The 16827-nt window shown below is 41.9% G+C and overlaps 1 protein-coding gene across 1 annotated transcript in view; it reads right to left on the bottom strand.

Annotated features, from left to right (window-relative positions):
* Positions 1–16827, bottom strand: part of LOC118393514 (collagen alpha-1(XXVII) chain B) — a 135963-nt gene that overhangs the window by 106274 nt on the left and 12862 nt on the right. The window contains exons 3-4 of the mRNA XM_052461826.1: positions 5739–7129; positions 2003–2056 (exon numbers count right to left, since the gene is read on the bottom strand). Coding sequence (XP_052317786.1) covers positions 2003–2056; positions 5739–7129 — 1445 coding nt within the window. The remainder of the gene's footprint in view (positions 1–2002; positions 2057–5738; positions 7130–16827) is intronic.

Here is a 16827-nt window from a genome sequence, read left to right as displayed (position 1 = left end):
ACCAGCCTCAAAGCACTTCATGGCTACAGACGTGAGTGCTATGGGTCGGTAGTCATTTTGGCAGGTTACCTTAGTGTTCTTGGGTACAGGGACTATGGTGGTCTGCTTGAAACATGTTGTTATTACAGACTCAGACAGGGAGAAGTTGAAAATGTCAGTGAAGGCACTTGCCAGTTGGTCAGCACATGTTCTGAGTACAAGTCCTGGTAATCCGTCTGGCCCTGCGGCCTTGTGAATGTTGACCTGTTTAATAGTCTTACTCACCTCGGCTGCGGAGAGCGTGATCACACAGTTCTCCGGAACAGCTGTTGCTCTCATGCATGTGTCAGTGTTACTTGCCTCGAAGCAAGCATAGAAGTATTTTACTTCACCTGGTAGGCTCGTGTCACTGGGCAGCTCTCGGCTGTGCTGTAGTCTGTAATAGTTTACAAGCCTTGACACATCCGACGAGCGGCAGCTCTACTCTTTAGCTCAGTGCGGATGTTGCCTGTAATCCATGGCTTCTGGTTGGGGTATGTACGTACAGTCAATGTGGGGGGGGGGGGATGTCATCGATGCACTTATTTATGTAGCCAGTAACTGATGTCGTGTACTCATCAATGCCATCGGAAGAATCCTGGAACATATCCCAGCATCTGCTTCATCTTACCACTTTGTTATTGACCGAGTCACTGGCTCTTCCTGCTTTATGTTTTGCTTGTAAGCAGGAATCAGGAGGATACAATTATGGTCAGATTTGCCAAACGGAGGGCTTTGTATGTGTCTCTGTGTGTGGAGTAAAGGTGGTCTAGAGTTCTTTTCCCTCTGGTTGCACATTTACAATGCTGGTGGAAATTTGGCAAAACGGATTTAAGTTTCCCTTTATTAAAGTCCCATGCCACTAGGAGAACCACCTCTGGATGAGCATTTCCCTGTTTGCTTATGGTAGTATACAGCTCATTGAGTGCAGTCTTAGTGCCAGCATTGGTCTGTGGTGGTATGTAGACAGCTACAAAAATATGGATGAAAACTCTCTGGAGTTACAGCTTATCATGAGATACTCTACCTCAGGCGAGCAAAACCTTGAGACTTCCTTAGATATCATGCACCATCTGTTGTTTACAAATATACATAGACCACCACCCCTTATCTTACCAGAGGCTGCTGTTCTATCCTTCCGATACAGTGTAAAACCCGCCAGCTGTATGGTGTTCATTTCGTCTTTCAGCCACGACTCGGTGAAACATTAAATATTACAGTTTTTAATGTCCCGTTAGTGGAATGATTTTGTACATAGGTCATCGATTTTATTTTTCAAACATTGCATGTTTGCCAATAGAACGGATGGCAGTGGGGTTTTACTCGCTCGCCTAAGAATTCTCAGAAGGCAGCCCGACCTCCCCTCCCATTTTGTACGTATTATCTTTGCGCAAATGACGGGGATTTGGGCCTGTTCCCGGGAAAGCAGTATATCCTTCACGTCGGACTGGTCGGACTCGTTAAAGTATAAAGCTTCTACCAGTTTGTGGTGAGTAATCGCTGTTCTGATGTCCAGAAGTTATTTTTGGTCATAAGAGATGGTAGCAGCAACATTATGTACAGAATAAGTAAAAAGATAAGTTACAAACAATGTAAAAAAAATGTTTTTAAATAACACAGTTGGTTAGGTAGGAGCAAGTAAAATGTCAGCCATCCTCTCCAGCGCCATTCTAATGGTGTTATTTGTATGTATTGATGTTGGAATATAGACAGTACAATGGATCAGACGAGGGAACAGGATCCACAGTGCTTAGCATAAAGAATGTAGCTAGCTACAGTACGTGATTCTGAATGGAAAGAAAGAGTGAAGGATGGGATTTTTATTTTATTAAGCTTGTCTGTCGTTGGTTATAGTGCATAGGTTCTCAATCTTTTTCATTTCGAGGTCCACTGAAACTCTCACAGGGGTCATAGGCTTCCTGGTTGAAAATGACTGTTTTAGTGTACACCAAGAGAATCAGGAATACAACAAAGAGAAACTTACCCGTGACCCACTCTTCCCTGGCATCCCTGGTTTCCCAGGAGGTCCTTGAAGTCCCTGGAAAGGGAAAATAAAAGATGTCAATGAATCAAAGCAGGAAGTAAGAACACTAACCAACTGTTTACAAGAAAGGACTTGAATTGATTTATTGAATCCAAATGGAAGAACAGTACTTCAATAAAAAGAGTTGTGAAAGAACTTGAGAGTTGGAAATGTAACATGCAATCCACATAATGACATGTCATTGCTAGGTAAGATAATTGCCTTCATTAGCCTTAATTAAGTTGGCAGTAAAACACCTATCCATCCACTCAGTACTGCTATACTTGGCAGCCTCAAAACCCATTTTCAGAAATTGCATATCGAAACAAGGCTTCGTTCTTTTCCTTGCCATTCTGTGTAGGCTATTACATTCAGTACAGCTTAGGTCTTTAAGTTTTAAATGTTGGCAGAGTTGCTGAAAGTGTATTGTTAAACCTGCTACGGCTCACTCCCACTGAAACCAATATCATACCAGTTCCAAAACCACTATAGTGCTTGGATATGGACGTGTGAGTCATTGTGCTGGGAGCAAGCTGGGGGTCCTGGCCTGGACGGTGGACCAGGGCCTGCGTTGCTTGAGTCCAACCACAGCCACTCTTGTTAATTATGGGCATCAGCTAGCTTTAAACCAATTACACACATGGATTAGCCCAGCTCTCAAAGGTCATTGCTAATGAGGGGTCAGCCTCTGCAAATCCAAGCAGAACAGACTATTAGTTTGAAATGTTAGGTTTGGTTCCCATTTCCCCATTTCCACTAGCACCAGGCTCATAAAAACACAGAGGAAAGAGGAAATGAAAAAAAAACAGCTTAATATGACATTCGGTTTTGTTAACATACAGTAGGAACTTAATGGTGTACATATAACAGACTTGCCCCGGAGAAGGCTTGATATTTCATAGAATTGTTGATATTTGGACACTTTAACTACCCTACTAAGACTTTAACTTCTACTAACTTTTGGGGGGGGGGGTCGGAGTTGGAGCTGAGTCTGAAAATGCACCACAAGACTACTACTAAGACTTCTTTAAACAGATATAGACACAAGTCTCTATCGAACAAGCCTGTAAGTACCCATTGAAGAGACCTGTTCTTGAAGATTGCTGCTGGACTAGAGTGCTGAAAGAAGACTGTTTATGCTCTGGTGTGGTCCACAGTTGAAATGACACTGACAGCTTGAATATATCAAAGACCATTGTGGGCTATGCCAGGACCCATGTGTAGCCTCACAGATGCCAAGCTCGCACCGCAGTGGGGTTCAACAGTGTTTGAAGACTACAATAGTCAGACTGGCGGTCACAAACTCACACGTGAGCAAGGCCCTCAAACGAAGATTGGCGACAGTTCTATCAAAATCTGTAGAATTGCACTGCTCTATGAAGAATGTCTCCTCTATAATTCTACTGACGTGAATAGAAACAAATTGTAGTTGTGGGATTTGTCCGTTCTAAATCACAGAGTTATTCTAGCTGGTGTAAACCTAGGAAACAGACCTGTGTTTCATAGCAGTGGAACTTGAAAGGCATTCTTACACATTATCATGCCAGAAGAGGAGACACACACTAGGCCTAGATCCTGGTAATGTCAACCTTGACCAAGCATGAGGAGGATGGATCCAGCTCTGCATCAGCTAGCTCTCCAATAAGCATGTTAGGTGGCTATGACGTACATAGCAGTGTGGATGCCCTCACTGCAGAAGCACGAGCGAGGCTCTTTGGGCCACAGTTAACAATGGAAAATGTGGGTAAACGTCATCAGTACCCCAGGCTAGTGAATTTCTTCACAGCAGGGCCTGCATAATCTGCGTACATGTATTCAATATAACGAGTAACAGCCATTATATATATATATATATATATATATATATATATATATATATATATATATATATATATATATATATATATATATATATATATATATATATATATATATATATCCAAAAATGAGCTATGCCATACATATACTTAAGTACAATGAATGGTCTGAAAAGGTCTGACAAAAATATCTGAGATCAATATTTGATTTAGCTTTGGACAGAGCTAAGGGCAGACATTGACATAGTAGCACAAGCAAGTGTTATCATCGACTACATCAACATAAAACATTGTGAGAATATTTTTGGTCGCTTTGGATCTTGACGCCACAATATTAATACATGAAAACATCTGAAATAGTCCATGACATAGGGACACATGGTGAAGGCCAAGAAGTGTCTGACATGACTGATAACTCACATTTCATGAGGTCTTTCAAAACAAGCAAAGCCTCAAGCCTGCAATCACATCTGGGCACCATAACATTGCAAGGTTCCAACAAGAACAAATGACCTACACGCTATGAGCTATCAATGGTCTGTTACGAGCTGGACAGTCATGCTTGTTATAGTTTTGAAAGCTGTTCAAACATCTGACATGAGTCATAAAAAGGTAATTTCTTAATACAATGTGAGTTTGCTTTCTTGGAAATCCATTTATAATTTTCATTGATTCCCCAAGACGAGAAAGACACTTCCCAAGACACTTCACCTTAAAAACCTCCACCATAACCTCCACTACAGGCTTCTAATCCCAACACAGGTTTAACTCAACAAAATGGACCAGAATCGTCATTTTAACACACTCAACAAATCCCATTCCAATCCCAACCATCAAGCCAAGCATTCCTTGCCCTTCATATTAGCACTTCATGCAACGCATGGTGGGTTCCGAAGCTGTCAAATGCCCCGAGGTGCTTCATCCACCACGACCTTTGAACCTGCTCTAAAGGTCTCCATTCTTCCTACAGTCACACACCCTTCTGGGAGGAATCTCTCACCCCGGCGTCAAGCCCTCAGTTCAGACACACAGACCACTGGCTGGCGGGGCACTTCTATGGGCCCGACTATTTCTACCCATCCCGCTAAAAAGGAAATCTCACATTAGCAAGCAACACTCTGAAGAATAGCTAGCACCGGCCCACAAGCCGTTTATACTTGATAAGGGGGGGCGCTAGCGAGCAGGTTATAGGGTAGGACACATTTTGGTGAGCTCCTGCTGAATTACTAGATAGAATAATTTTTTAAAATGTAAAAAGAGATACTGTAGATGAAGCCTATGCAATAATAAATAATAAACTGAACAGATGCAAAACTGAAATCCGGTTAACTATTAAAAATTACACCATACAGACAGGGCTCGGGGAGGCACTTCGATGTCTGTAACCCATGGAAGGACTTCGTGTCAGGGGCTTTTTAAGAGGGCCGAACCTACTCCACCCACCCAACCCCCTACCGCCTCGCCATCCACAGAGCGACTTAGCATCAAGCTCCCTGCTTGTTTAACATAATGGGTGGAGAAGGGATTAGGGGCAGAACAGTACAGAACAGCTCCCAAAGTTCAGTGTGAAATATAGCAGGAGTTTAAAACATCAGCCTGCTGCCACACATGCCAGGCAGGTTAGGAGTCCCTCCTGTGCATTGAATATATACATACTGTACATACACACACCAGTGGAGGCTGCTGAGGGGACAACGGCTCATAATAACATCCAGAACGGAGCAAATGGAATGGCATCAAACACCTGGAAACCATGTGTTTGATGTATTTGATACCATTCCAATGATTCCGCTCCAGTCATTACCACAAGCATGTTCTCCCCAATTAAGTTTCCGCCAACCTCCTGTGACACACATCTCTATTTAAAAATGTGTTCTTACCGCTGGTCCTGGTTCTCCCTTTAGTCCAGGTGGTCCCGGCCCAGCCAGCAGTGAGAACTGGGTCGGTTCCAGGTCCCAGGTTTGGAAGCCATCTGTGGCAGGCGGAGTGACAGAGATAAACAAGGTGGGTCTGACAGCCTCCACACGGGTCACTCTGGGCTCAGGTTTCTTTGCAGCCAGCACGGTCAGCTGCTTTCTCTGGATGTAGAGGATGGAGGTGTTTGAGTTTGAAGAAGAGCCTTGTTTGGATGCTGCCGTGGTTTGGAGGTCTGGCTTCCTCTTTAGTGGCCGGGTGGTGGCAGAAGGGGTTGGTGCAGCAGCCAATCTGCTCCCTATGGGCTTTGGGGTTTTAACACCAGGTTCCACCGCCATGCTCTTTTTAGTACTGCTGTCGCCACGGGATGTTGGCTTTGGGGATGTTTGTGTTTCGCTGGTCCTGAGGGGTACAGTAACAGTGTGAGTCTTGGCCATTAAGGGGTGCTCTAATCGTGACCTGGCCATTGTCGGGGCGACAGTCGCAGGAAGGGACAGGGACATAGTTCCAGACTTTGGTGTGACAAAACTCTCACGCACAGAGAGGGTTGGCGCCACTGTGGGGCGGCTGGTCGGGATAACAAGCTTAGTCCGGGTTCTGTCCCCAGTCAAGACCAGACTAGGACTCTGGACTTTCCTGGTTACCTCAGTCGACAGCAGAGGAGTGTTGAGGGTGACAGTAAAGTTTGGGTTTGAGGGGATCAGAGGTAGCAGGGGTGGGAGATATACAGGCCTGTAGGTGTCGGCCTCCCTGCAGTGTTTCTTTATGTACTTACAATAGTTATGAGCTGCCTTGGCAGAGGGGTAAATATCAAACTGGCAAATGGCACCCTCAAACTGCACTGAGTTCTGGGCCATCTTACCCAAGAGGAAAGAGCCCTCGGGATCCAGGGCCTCTTCTTTTTTAGAATGCAGATCTGCATGTACACTAGTCTTCCCACAAGAAGTATATAACGAGACCCTCTGGCCTCGGATGTCCAGGGCCAGGCTGTGCCACAGGCCGTTGTGAACGTCATAGTCAAAATGGACAAAGTCCTTCTGGCCAACGTAGACCAGGACCTTCCCCGGGATGAACTGGACCCCCAGCTGCAGTCTCTTCCTCTTGGACAGGACGGTGAAGAGGAAGGCGCTGTTGATGCGGTGGGAGCTCAGGCTGAGGATCAGAGAGAGGTTGGTGGTGGGATAGGAGGCAATGGGGAGGATGGAAGACAGGGGGGCCTGGACCCGGGCCCGCTGGGTGAGGATGACTCCAGACTTAAAGGGGATGACCCCCTGGGGAGCAGCACGGGCCCCTGAGGACGATGAACCCCCTCCGCTCCTTGTCCCTGTGAGCCCCAGCTGCTGTAAGACATCCACATCTACAGAGAACCAGAGGAAACACACCATCAGACACATGACACAATGGCCATATCTACAGAGAAAGAGGACAGAGACACACAGATCACAGAAATCCCACCATGTCTACATCTATAGACAAGCAGAAGAAACACACCATCCGACAAATCACACAATGTCATATATCTACAGAGAACCAGAAGAAACACACCACAGATCACACAATGACCCTATCTCATACAGTAGGAGTGCAAAACATATTCAGACAGTCTAGACAGAGAATGGAAGTTCAATAGGGTTAAAAAGTGTTCCAAAACAGGCGTGTTATAGACACAAAGACTCAACATCAGGGTGCTAATAGACAGTTTACAGATGATGCCAGATTACTGGTTGCAAAGGTGTGATGTGACAGCAAGGTGGCATGGTATTTATCATGATGTTTGTCTTTTCTGTCTGCCCTCACTAAAGAAGAAGTGCTTAATAGTGATGTGGACTTGACGTTCAGCCATCTTTACAGGATTTCTGAGAGCCTCTTTCTGAGTTGCAAAATGTAAACAACGTGTTTGGTTTAATTCAGTAGTGGCATTCAAATGTTGTCAAAGTCATAGACTGGCAATATGGTCCATCAATCATGGCACACTCTAAGCAAAACAACAGTGAAGATGCAGTGAAAATCTGAGAAGCATAGTTTTATTGTGAACAATGCATTCATTTTCTGATACCAGACATCACTCATGCACTAAAATAGATGGAGGATGCCTTTCTGATGCCTCGTGGACAGTGTTCATTGTATTCAAGTACAGCTGCAGGATCCATTCATTTTATAGTCTTGGGCCAAAGTTAATTTTTGGAATTTCTTTCCTTCTTAATGCATTTGGGCCAATCAGTTCTATTGTGACAAGGTAGGACATTAGACCAGTGAAAATTTGTCCTCTGGTCTGTAGAGTCCAAATTTGAGATTTTTGGTTCCAACCGCCGTGTCTTTGCGAGACGCAGAGTAGGTGAACAGATTATCACTGCATGTGTGGTTCCCTACGTGAAGCATGATGGAGGAGGTGTGATTGGTGGTGCTTTGCTGATGACATGGTCTGTGATTTATTTAGAATTCAAGACACTCTTAACCAGCATGGCTACCACAGAATTCTGCATCGATACGCAATCCCATCTGGTTTGCACTTAGTGGGGCTATCATTTGTTTTTCAAAAGGACAATGACCCAACACACCTCCGGGCTGTGTAAAGGCTATTTCACCAAGAAAGAGAGTGATGGAATGCTGCATCAGATGACCTGGCCTCTACAATCACCCAACCTCAACCCAATTGAGATGGTTTGGGATGAATTGGACTGCAGAGTGAAGGAAAAGCAGCCAACAAGTGCTCAACGTATGTGGGAACTCCTTCAAGACTGTTGGAAAAGAATTCCAGGTGAAGCTGGTTGAGGGAATTCCAACAATGTGCAAAGCTGTCATCAAGGCAAAGCGTGGCTACTTTGAAGAATCTCAAATATAAAACATATTTTGATTTGTGCAACACTTTTTTGTTTACTACATTATTCAATGTGTTATTTCATAGTTTTGATGTCTTCACTATTATTCTACAATGCAGAAAATAATTTCAAAAATATAAAAACTCCTGAATGTGTAGGTGTGTCAACTTTTGACTGGTACTGTATATATTTCCATACTATGAGATAGGAATAATACTGTGAAATTGTGAAAATTATGATAATGCCCTTTAAGAGTAAGAGCTGTTTGAAAACACCACCTGAAATGTCTGCCTGTTTTTGTGGGATGGAGTTTTGGCCTACCTGGTGACATCACCAGGCGTTAAATTAGTTTATAGACTAATAAGAAAGAGAGCTCCAAACCTTTCTGCCAATAACAGCTTGTTTGTAGTTTCCCCCTCCCCAATCAGAACACTCCCATAGTCCTGGCAAAATTGTTTGTTGAGAAATTGCTCTTTGCTAAGAAGCAATTTTTTGTTTTGTTTTACCATTTTCATTGAAAACAATAACAATACGGTACCAAATTGTTACTCAGAAATGATTTAATGTTGATCATCTGAAAATTGGACCTTTAACAACAACGAATATCCACAGATCTACAGCGCAGACAACAACAACAAAAACATATTTTCTTTGTCTGGAAATAATATGTTCTGCTGAGTAGTGGTCCTTCTGTGGCTCAGTTGGTAGAGCATGGCGCTTGTAACGCCAGGGTAGTGGGTTCGATTCCCGGGACCACCCATACGTAGAATGTATGCACACATGACTGTAAGTCGCTTTGGATAAAAGCGTCAGCTAAATGGCATATATTATTATTATTATTATTATTATTATTATTATATATTATTATTATTATTATTATTATATTATATATTATTATTAGTAGAGTGTAAAGATGAGGACTGGAGCTGACTGTAAGAGGAGGCCAGATTTAAGGGTTATTAAGTTGCATTGTGGAAACATTACAGAAGCTTGGATGTACCATTATTTAATAACATCTTATGGGAATGAATGGAGGTTAAATATAATTGTTGTAACCATATGCCAGTTACAGTGCTTTGTTTAAAGTGTTAGTTATTCCATAAATATTTTATATGTGCAGATTTCAAATCACTGCATATTTCAGGTGAATTGAACTCAAATATAATTTCTAGCGACAACCATGACTCCTTAACCAAGACTAGAAATACTGCATAGTGAAAGTTTGAAGTTTCATCTGCCATCATCTTTTTTATTTAACCTTTATATAACTAGGCAAGTCAGTTAAGAACAAATTCTTATTTACAATGACAGCCCATCTACGGGGTCAGCCCCTGAAGCAAATTAGGGTTAAGTGCCTTGCATAAGGCCACATCAACAGGTTCTTCACCTTGTCGGCTTGGCTATTTGAATCAGCGACCTTTCGGCCCAACGCTTTAACCGCTAGGCTATGTGCCGCCTCTGCTAGTAAGAAATACATTTTTTAAAAGCAGCTTTACTTACAGGAGATCAAATGGTCCAGAACGTTTATAATAAATCAGATGAGTTGTTGTAGAAAAACTTTCAACACTTGTTACAACATTGTCACACCTCACTTGGGTTTAAATAGCTGATAGGAGATCAACCAGATACAGTTCAGTCCAGTCTCTACACCAGGGGTATTCAGCTCTTACCCTACGAGGTCCGTAGCCTGCTGGTTTTCTGTTCTACCTGATAACTAATGCACTCACCTGATGTCCCAGGTCTAAATCAGTCCCTGATCAGAGGGGTACATTGAAAAAACGCAGTGGAACTAGCTTCAAGGTCCAGAGTTCAGATTGAGGGCTCTACACTGTTAAAATAGCATGACTCAAAACACCCTCGTTGTGAAATAAAACCATGGGAAGTAATGCACCTAAGCTGATATCTGGTGTTTTGGAGGTTGTTTGATACACAGAATGTGTTTGAAAACAGAATGGATGTGCTCTGAAACATCCCCTTGTTCTTCAATCGGAATATTGGTGTTTGTAAGAGAGTGTTGTGGAAAACATTTGCGGTTTCAGTGCACCTAAAAAGCAGCATCAAAACACACAATCAAATAGTTTATAAATGCAAATGGTTTTATAGCCTAAAGATTGAATGATGATCATTTTCAATCAATATTTTACAACTTATTGTAGGCTATTACAGTTTGCACATGAGTTTCCACTGATCAAGAGACAGAGCTGTCATCCAGTATTTTTCCACAACTTGTTAACAACATAAAGAAGATGGATATATTGGATCTAGTGGGTATATGGAGGCTTAAATATCTGGATCTAGTGAGATATACATGGTGGAGGCTCAATCAAGCTAGTCGTCTTGACAACGTTCTTATTCCATTCTCGCTGGCACCAAAAGTTTAAAAAGTGATGATAGGGGACATAATGCGGTCGGACCAAATCAAATAACTGGCAAATACATTACTCTTACAGAATTTCCACATGGGAGAGGATATTGTAAATTTAATCCAAGCCTATTGGATGATAACATGTTTTTAACGGGGACAGAAGAATTTATAACGTGCTTTTTCCAACATAACATAGGTACAGCAGATCCCTTTATTGTATGGGACACTTTTAAATGTGCCTTCAGAGGCCATGAAATTCAATGCTCATCTTTGAAACAAAAGCAATTTAGGTCAAAAGAGTTCATATTAACAAAGGAAATAGAAGGACTAATAGTACAGATAGATGGCAATAAAAACTGTGCCATAGAGGCACAGAATAAGTTAGAGGAAAAACAAATAAAATGGAGGAACTTATTCAAGAAAGATCAAGTGTAATATATTTAAAACATTAAGCCAACTGGATGGAATACGGGGGAAAATGCACCAAATTATTTTTTAATCTTCAACATAGAAATGCTACCGAAAAATAATTTACAAATGACGGAGTAACCCCTGATTCACCGAACAAATCCTAAAGAAGGGAACTGAATACTTTTCCTAGGGTAGACAAAAGGCAGTAACTGCTCAATTTGGTCGAAAATGAGTTAATGTCATTTTTCCTACACATTAAATGCATGCTTAATCATGTGGACAAGTATCCTGCCTCTTTTGTATTGTGTTTTGGGGAAAATGGGGGCCATGTTAGCAGTAACTGCATAAAGTTACTGTGAAACCAATGGAAATAAAAAGCCATTTTTTCTCAGTTCCACGTCATGAGCAGTTACTGTCTTTTTGCTTGGTAGAGCAGTATAGGGCTACTACAGTGGTCAGGCCCATTGTGAGGTTAAAATGACGTTACAATCCAAATGTTTAGGGCTATGTAAGTTATAGCAGAAGTAGCATGAGGTAACATACATAATGTGGGCATCTGATATTTGTGTGACAAGGTGGATTTGTATCTGCTTGTCACACGACACTGACGTAATCCACTCAGACAGTCTTCAGGAATCAACGGTTGAACTGATCGACCATTGTTACACGACCATGGACTTACGTCAATATTTTTTTGCTGAATACTTGAACTTCTCTCAAGTCTAAATAGATGGGTTGGTTGTTTAGCAACGAAACCAATGTGCGTGCAACTATGGGGCGAAAACAGACGGGATTGACTTAGATTGTTGACAACATGTAAACTATATTTTGTCTCCAATGTTTATTGAAAACATAAAGACATTTGCACAATGAGCACTTGTGGTCTATCAAATACACTATATCGTTACAGTTGTTGGTTAGCTTGCTAGCGAAATCAGTCAAAATAACACAAAATATGGTATCAAGAACAAGATGAAACTAGCAGAAACGAGTCCCGACTTCCCAAAGTGGCAGTTTCTTGTCATTGATGTTTAGCTATCTGGCCATCCACAATCACAACAATTAACAAACTTCTGCCCCTGAATTGTGCGTATCGTTTCCGTGACGTTGTCAGCTAACCCATCTACAGGGCCTATGGAGAATATTTTTGTGGTATTCCACCTTTACTTTTCCTATTCATTATTTACACAGATTAGAAACAGGAGAAGACAGAGAAGAAGTGGGACAGTTTATTGAATCTGTGACTTCTGGGGCAGTAAGATGACACCTTTTGTAATGTTACCCATTCAAGCACACGTTCCATGTGAGGAACTTGTTAATCCCATTGAGCTAAAGCCTGGGCCCCCATATCAGAAAAAACAGTTTTGATTAAAATATGAACTTCAAACATTGTTCTGTTGTACTGTTCAGAATTCCCCAGTCTCGGGCATGAAGGCGGATGAACCCTCGACTAGAAAACTCTATTGTCAAGCATAAAAACAGGCAAGTTTGCAGGCACCTCCTCTTGGGCCACGAGGTGGGTGTAAGATGGCGGACAGGAAAAAAAACTGAAAAGTGGAAAATGTTGAGTGAATATGGAGTGGTGGATCACAAAGAGGTTTTGGAAGAGATACAAAAGGAAATTGAAAGTGACGAGAGTGAGGATGAATTAACTGGCAGGTGCGGTGAAGACCGCCGAGCTTGAGCCTCATCCTGATGATGAAAAAGATGATTCTGGCCCAGTGGGAGTGAGATTTTTGGAGAGAATGGATACTTGCCTTCTGGCAGATCCATACAGTATGTGTTGTCGGGTTGGGTGGAGAAGAGGTTGAGGAATGTTATGTCGGTGAAAGAGAAGTGGAATTGTTTCTATTTTTTATTATTTTTTATTATTAATGCCGGCCAGAGGGAGCATGCTCTCCGCACCATGCGAATGGGGACAATAACTGTGACTTGCATTCCTCTCTGGAGCAGGGCGCTGTTGAAAGGAGTGATAACTGGAATGGCGCGTGTGTGTGTGTGTGTGTGTGTGTGTGTGTGTGTGTGTGTGTGTGTGTGTGTGTGTGTGTGTGTGTGTGTGTGTGTGTGTGTGTGTGTGTGTGTGTGTGTGTGTGTGTGTGTGTGTGTGTTCAAACACACATGCGTGTGGGGGTCTGGGAGAGGAAGTGTGTCCATCTGATAAATGGGCATGTGGCTGAACTCAATTCTATACACTAATTGCAGTCTCACCCATTCATTTCTAATGCCCGGTCATTTTTGACCGGGAACACCACATGTGTACAAAAGTTAAATAAAACACCCAAAATGTAATGAAAATCATCCAAATGTATTTTGTGTGTTCAGCTGCCCTGTGTGGACAAAGTCATGGAACCTTATGACAATCAGATCAAATTAACTACATTTTTTAGAGAGAAAACTTCAGTCCAATTCGACCGGAACACAGCAGGAGGGTTAAAGAAATGTAGCCAATTATTCAGTACTAAATTTAGCTGACATTAGATAGATAATCCAGAGATTCTAACCTTTGCCTCGATTTGGCAGTCTCCTCCAGATCATCATGGCATTTGTAGTTCATTATGATAGCCACATTAGCAGCTAATTAGCATTTCATTTCTGGGGGGGGAAATAAAGCTGAATATATTGATAAAAGTCACCTTGTCTGAGAGATTTACACGGTTATCAAAATGTCATGACAGGGTAAGCTTACACAAAACGCAGCCCTTATTTTAAGTGTTATTTAAATCCCCTGTTGGGAAAATGAATGGTGGAAAAACAATTGGATCCATTTTTTCTTGTTTGACCGCTAGGTGTTATGGGTATTATGACTCATACTGTGGTACTCTGTCATCACAGGAGGTTGGTGGCACCATAATTGGGGAAGACGGGCTCGTGGTAATGGCTGGAGCGGAATCAGTGGAATGGTATCAAACACATCAAACACATGGTTTGATGCCATTCCATTTACTCCGCTCCAGCCACTATTTTGAGCCGTCCTCCCATCAGCAGTCTCCACTGTCATATTCTCTTGATTTTGAAGAACATGATAAATATCTTACAGATCTTAGAACTGTCTTACTTTATCAATATACCATGTGAAAGACCTGTTAATGTTTTGTTGTCATTGGATAATTTGCCACAGAAGAAATAAAGCATTTGATGCTTTAAAATCAGGTCTTATTATCCTGGACAATCTTATTCATTTGCATTTTCATAAAGCGATCTTTTCTGGTGTCTTTTATTTGAGAATAATACTTAACCGTTGACCTTTTGGTGTTACCAATGAGGAGTCTATCAACACACACGGTGTGACACACCATATAAGAGCGGGGAATACGAAATAAGAGAAGGGACTCCCATTTACAGTATTTGAAAACTCCAGAAGAAGGTATGTAATTCTGCACTGGACAGGATTTGAAACACAAATAATAGTGTTTTCAACATTTTCCAGTAGCTTTCCCAATCTCTGGCAAGGTATTGCACAACTCTTGATTAAGTGGTGTTACAACACCATGTCATGTTGCAGAACATTTCAGGATTATGAGTTTTAACAACTAACAAAGTTAAGGTTTTGTCTCCTTAACATTGGCGGCAGCTCAGTTGCCACGAGTTGTAGTGTTACAAAACACTTTTAACGGTGTATGGCTCACCTACAGTAAATCAAATTTTCAAATCAAATAAAATAAAATTTTATTTATATTGCCCTTCGAACATCAGCTGATATCTCAAAGTGCTGTACAGAAACCCAGCCTAAAACCCCCAAACAGCAAGCAATGCAGGTGTAGAAGCACGGTGACTAGGAAAAACTCCCTAGAAAGGCCAAAACCTAGGAAGAAACCTAGAGAGGAACCAGGCTATGTGGGGTGGCCAGTCCTCTAAATGGTGTATTGCTTTATACAAATCATTTCTCCTTCATCTCTGTCTAACATGGAGTAATGTAGCTGAAATATGGTACCGTAATAAGCCATCTGGTTACCACCAGGTACAGTCGTTGTACCATGCTGTTTGAGGCCAATAAAGTCTGAATCTGGTGTTTAAAACTTCTTAGATCAGCATTAAAATAACCCCCTGTTTCTCCAGCTTGGTCTAGAGGTAGCGCTGCCGCCCCTACACCACACATTGTCCCTGGAGGGAGTAGTTTGACTGCTGTTTATGCCAATCACTTTCTGTGATATATCTTTCTCATCAATCTCCCCATCTCTGTATCTGTCTCCCAAACAAAATGTTTAACTCTCTGCACCAGGTTGAAGTAAGGTGGTTGAAACGATTAATCCTCTTCGTGACCCACATAAAGACTACAGTACATGGCTTCAGATGTGAAAGTACAACTTCCCCTTGGCTAATGCAAAACAAATGTGGGCAACAGTCAACTAAACACTGAGTTGAATTATAGTGCTACAATAGAGAGGAAATACAGAACAGTACAGACACTGCAGCTATGATTCTTAAGGGCTGTTGAGCCATAAGTCATGTTAGGGGGGAAGGAAGGGGGTGGGCTGTACATTATGCAGCGTCCCAAATGACAACCTATTCCCTATTTGAAGCACTACTTTTGACCAGGACCCGTAGTGGTGCACTATATAGGGAGTAGGGTGGCATTTGTGACATTTCTATGTGCAGGCAAGTGGGAGGCAGGGAGGGCATGATCACTGGACAGACCTCCCTACACATGGAAAGGACATCAAACTGAAGCTGAACTTGAAGACAAGAACAAAAACTTACTTCATCAGCAGAATATCCCATGATACTGTAGCTTACAATTATCTGTATAATGGTTCCGAGAGATTATTTTACAGTCTGCTAGATACAAGATGAAATGTAATAACATAATAGGAGTAAGTAGTCTGTTATAGGAAGGGGGACAGTGAATGCCAAAACTCTAGGTTTGACCCTATTACATCCAGATCTTCACAAACATCCTTTATTAGAACATCTTGGCAGAGTTCCACAGTAAACGCAGCCGTTGCATCAGAGACAGAAGAGGGAAGGATATCAGAAGATTCAGAAGATGCAATCCCCGTAGAATCTTCAGTACACATCTCCCACAATAGAAATAGAACAGAGAGCATTTTGTCTCCACAATCTCTTCACGTCCACACCGGAAAGAAGTAAAGGAGATAGCAACTACTGTTGGAGAAAGGATTGTTGCCTCTCTCAGAATAAACATGCTTCAGCTGAGCCTCTAGACAGACAGACAGACAGACAGACAGACAGACAGACAGACAGACAGACAGACAGACAGACAGATAGATAGATAGATAGATAGATAGATAGATAGATAGATAGATAGATAGATAGATAGATAGATAGATAGATAGATAGAGATAGATAGATAGATAGATAGATAGATAGATAGATCATCCTCAACTTCACGAAACACGTTAAATGATAAAGGACTTATGTTTGGAAGGATTGAATGAAGTAAAGCTGTTTCAGCTGGGTTATGATACATTTTACAGTCCACATTTCACCCCTTTACATTAT

Source organism: Oncorhynchus keta, chromosome 14, assembly GCF_023373465.1.
Source record: "Oncorhynchus keta strain PuntledgeMale-10-30-2019 chromosome 14, Oket_V2, whole genome shotgun sequence".
Classification (NCBI taxonomy): domain Eukaryota; kingdom Metazoa; phylum Chordata; class Actinopteri; order Salmoniformes; family Salmonidae; genus Oncorhynchus; species Oncorhynchus keta.
Note: the sequence above shows the minus strand (reverse complement) of the source record. Positions and strands in the feature narration are given on the sequence as shown.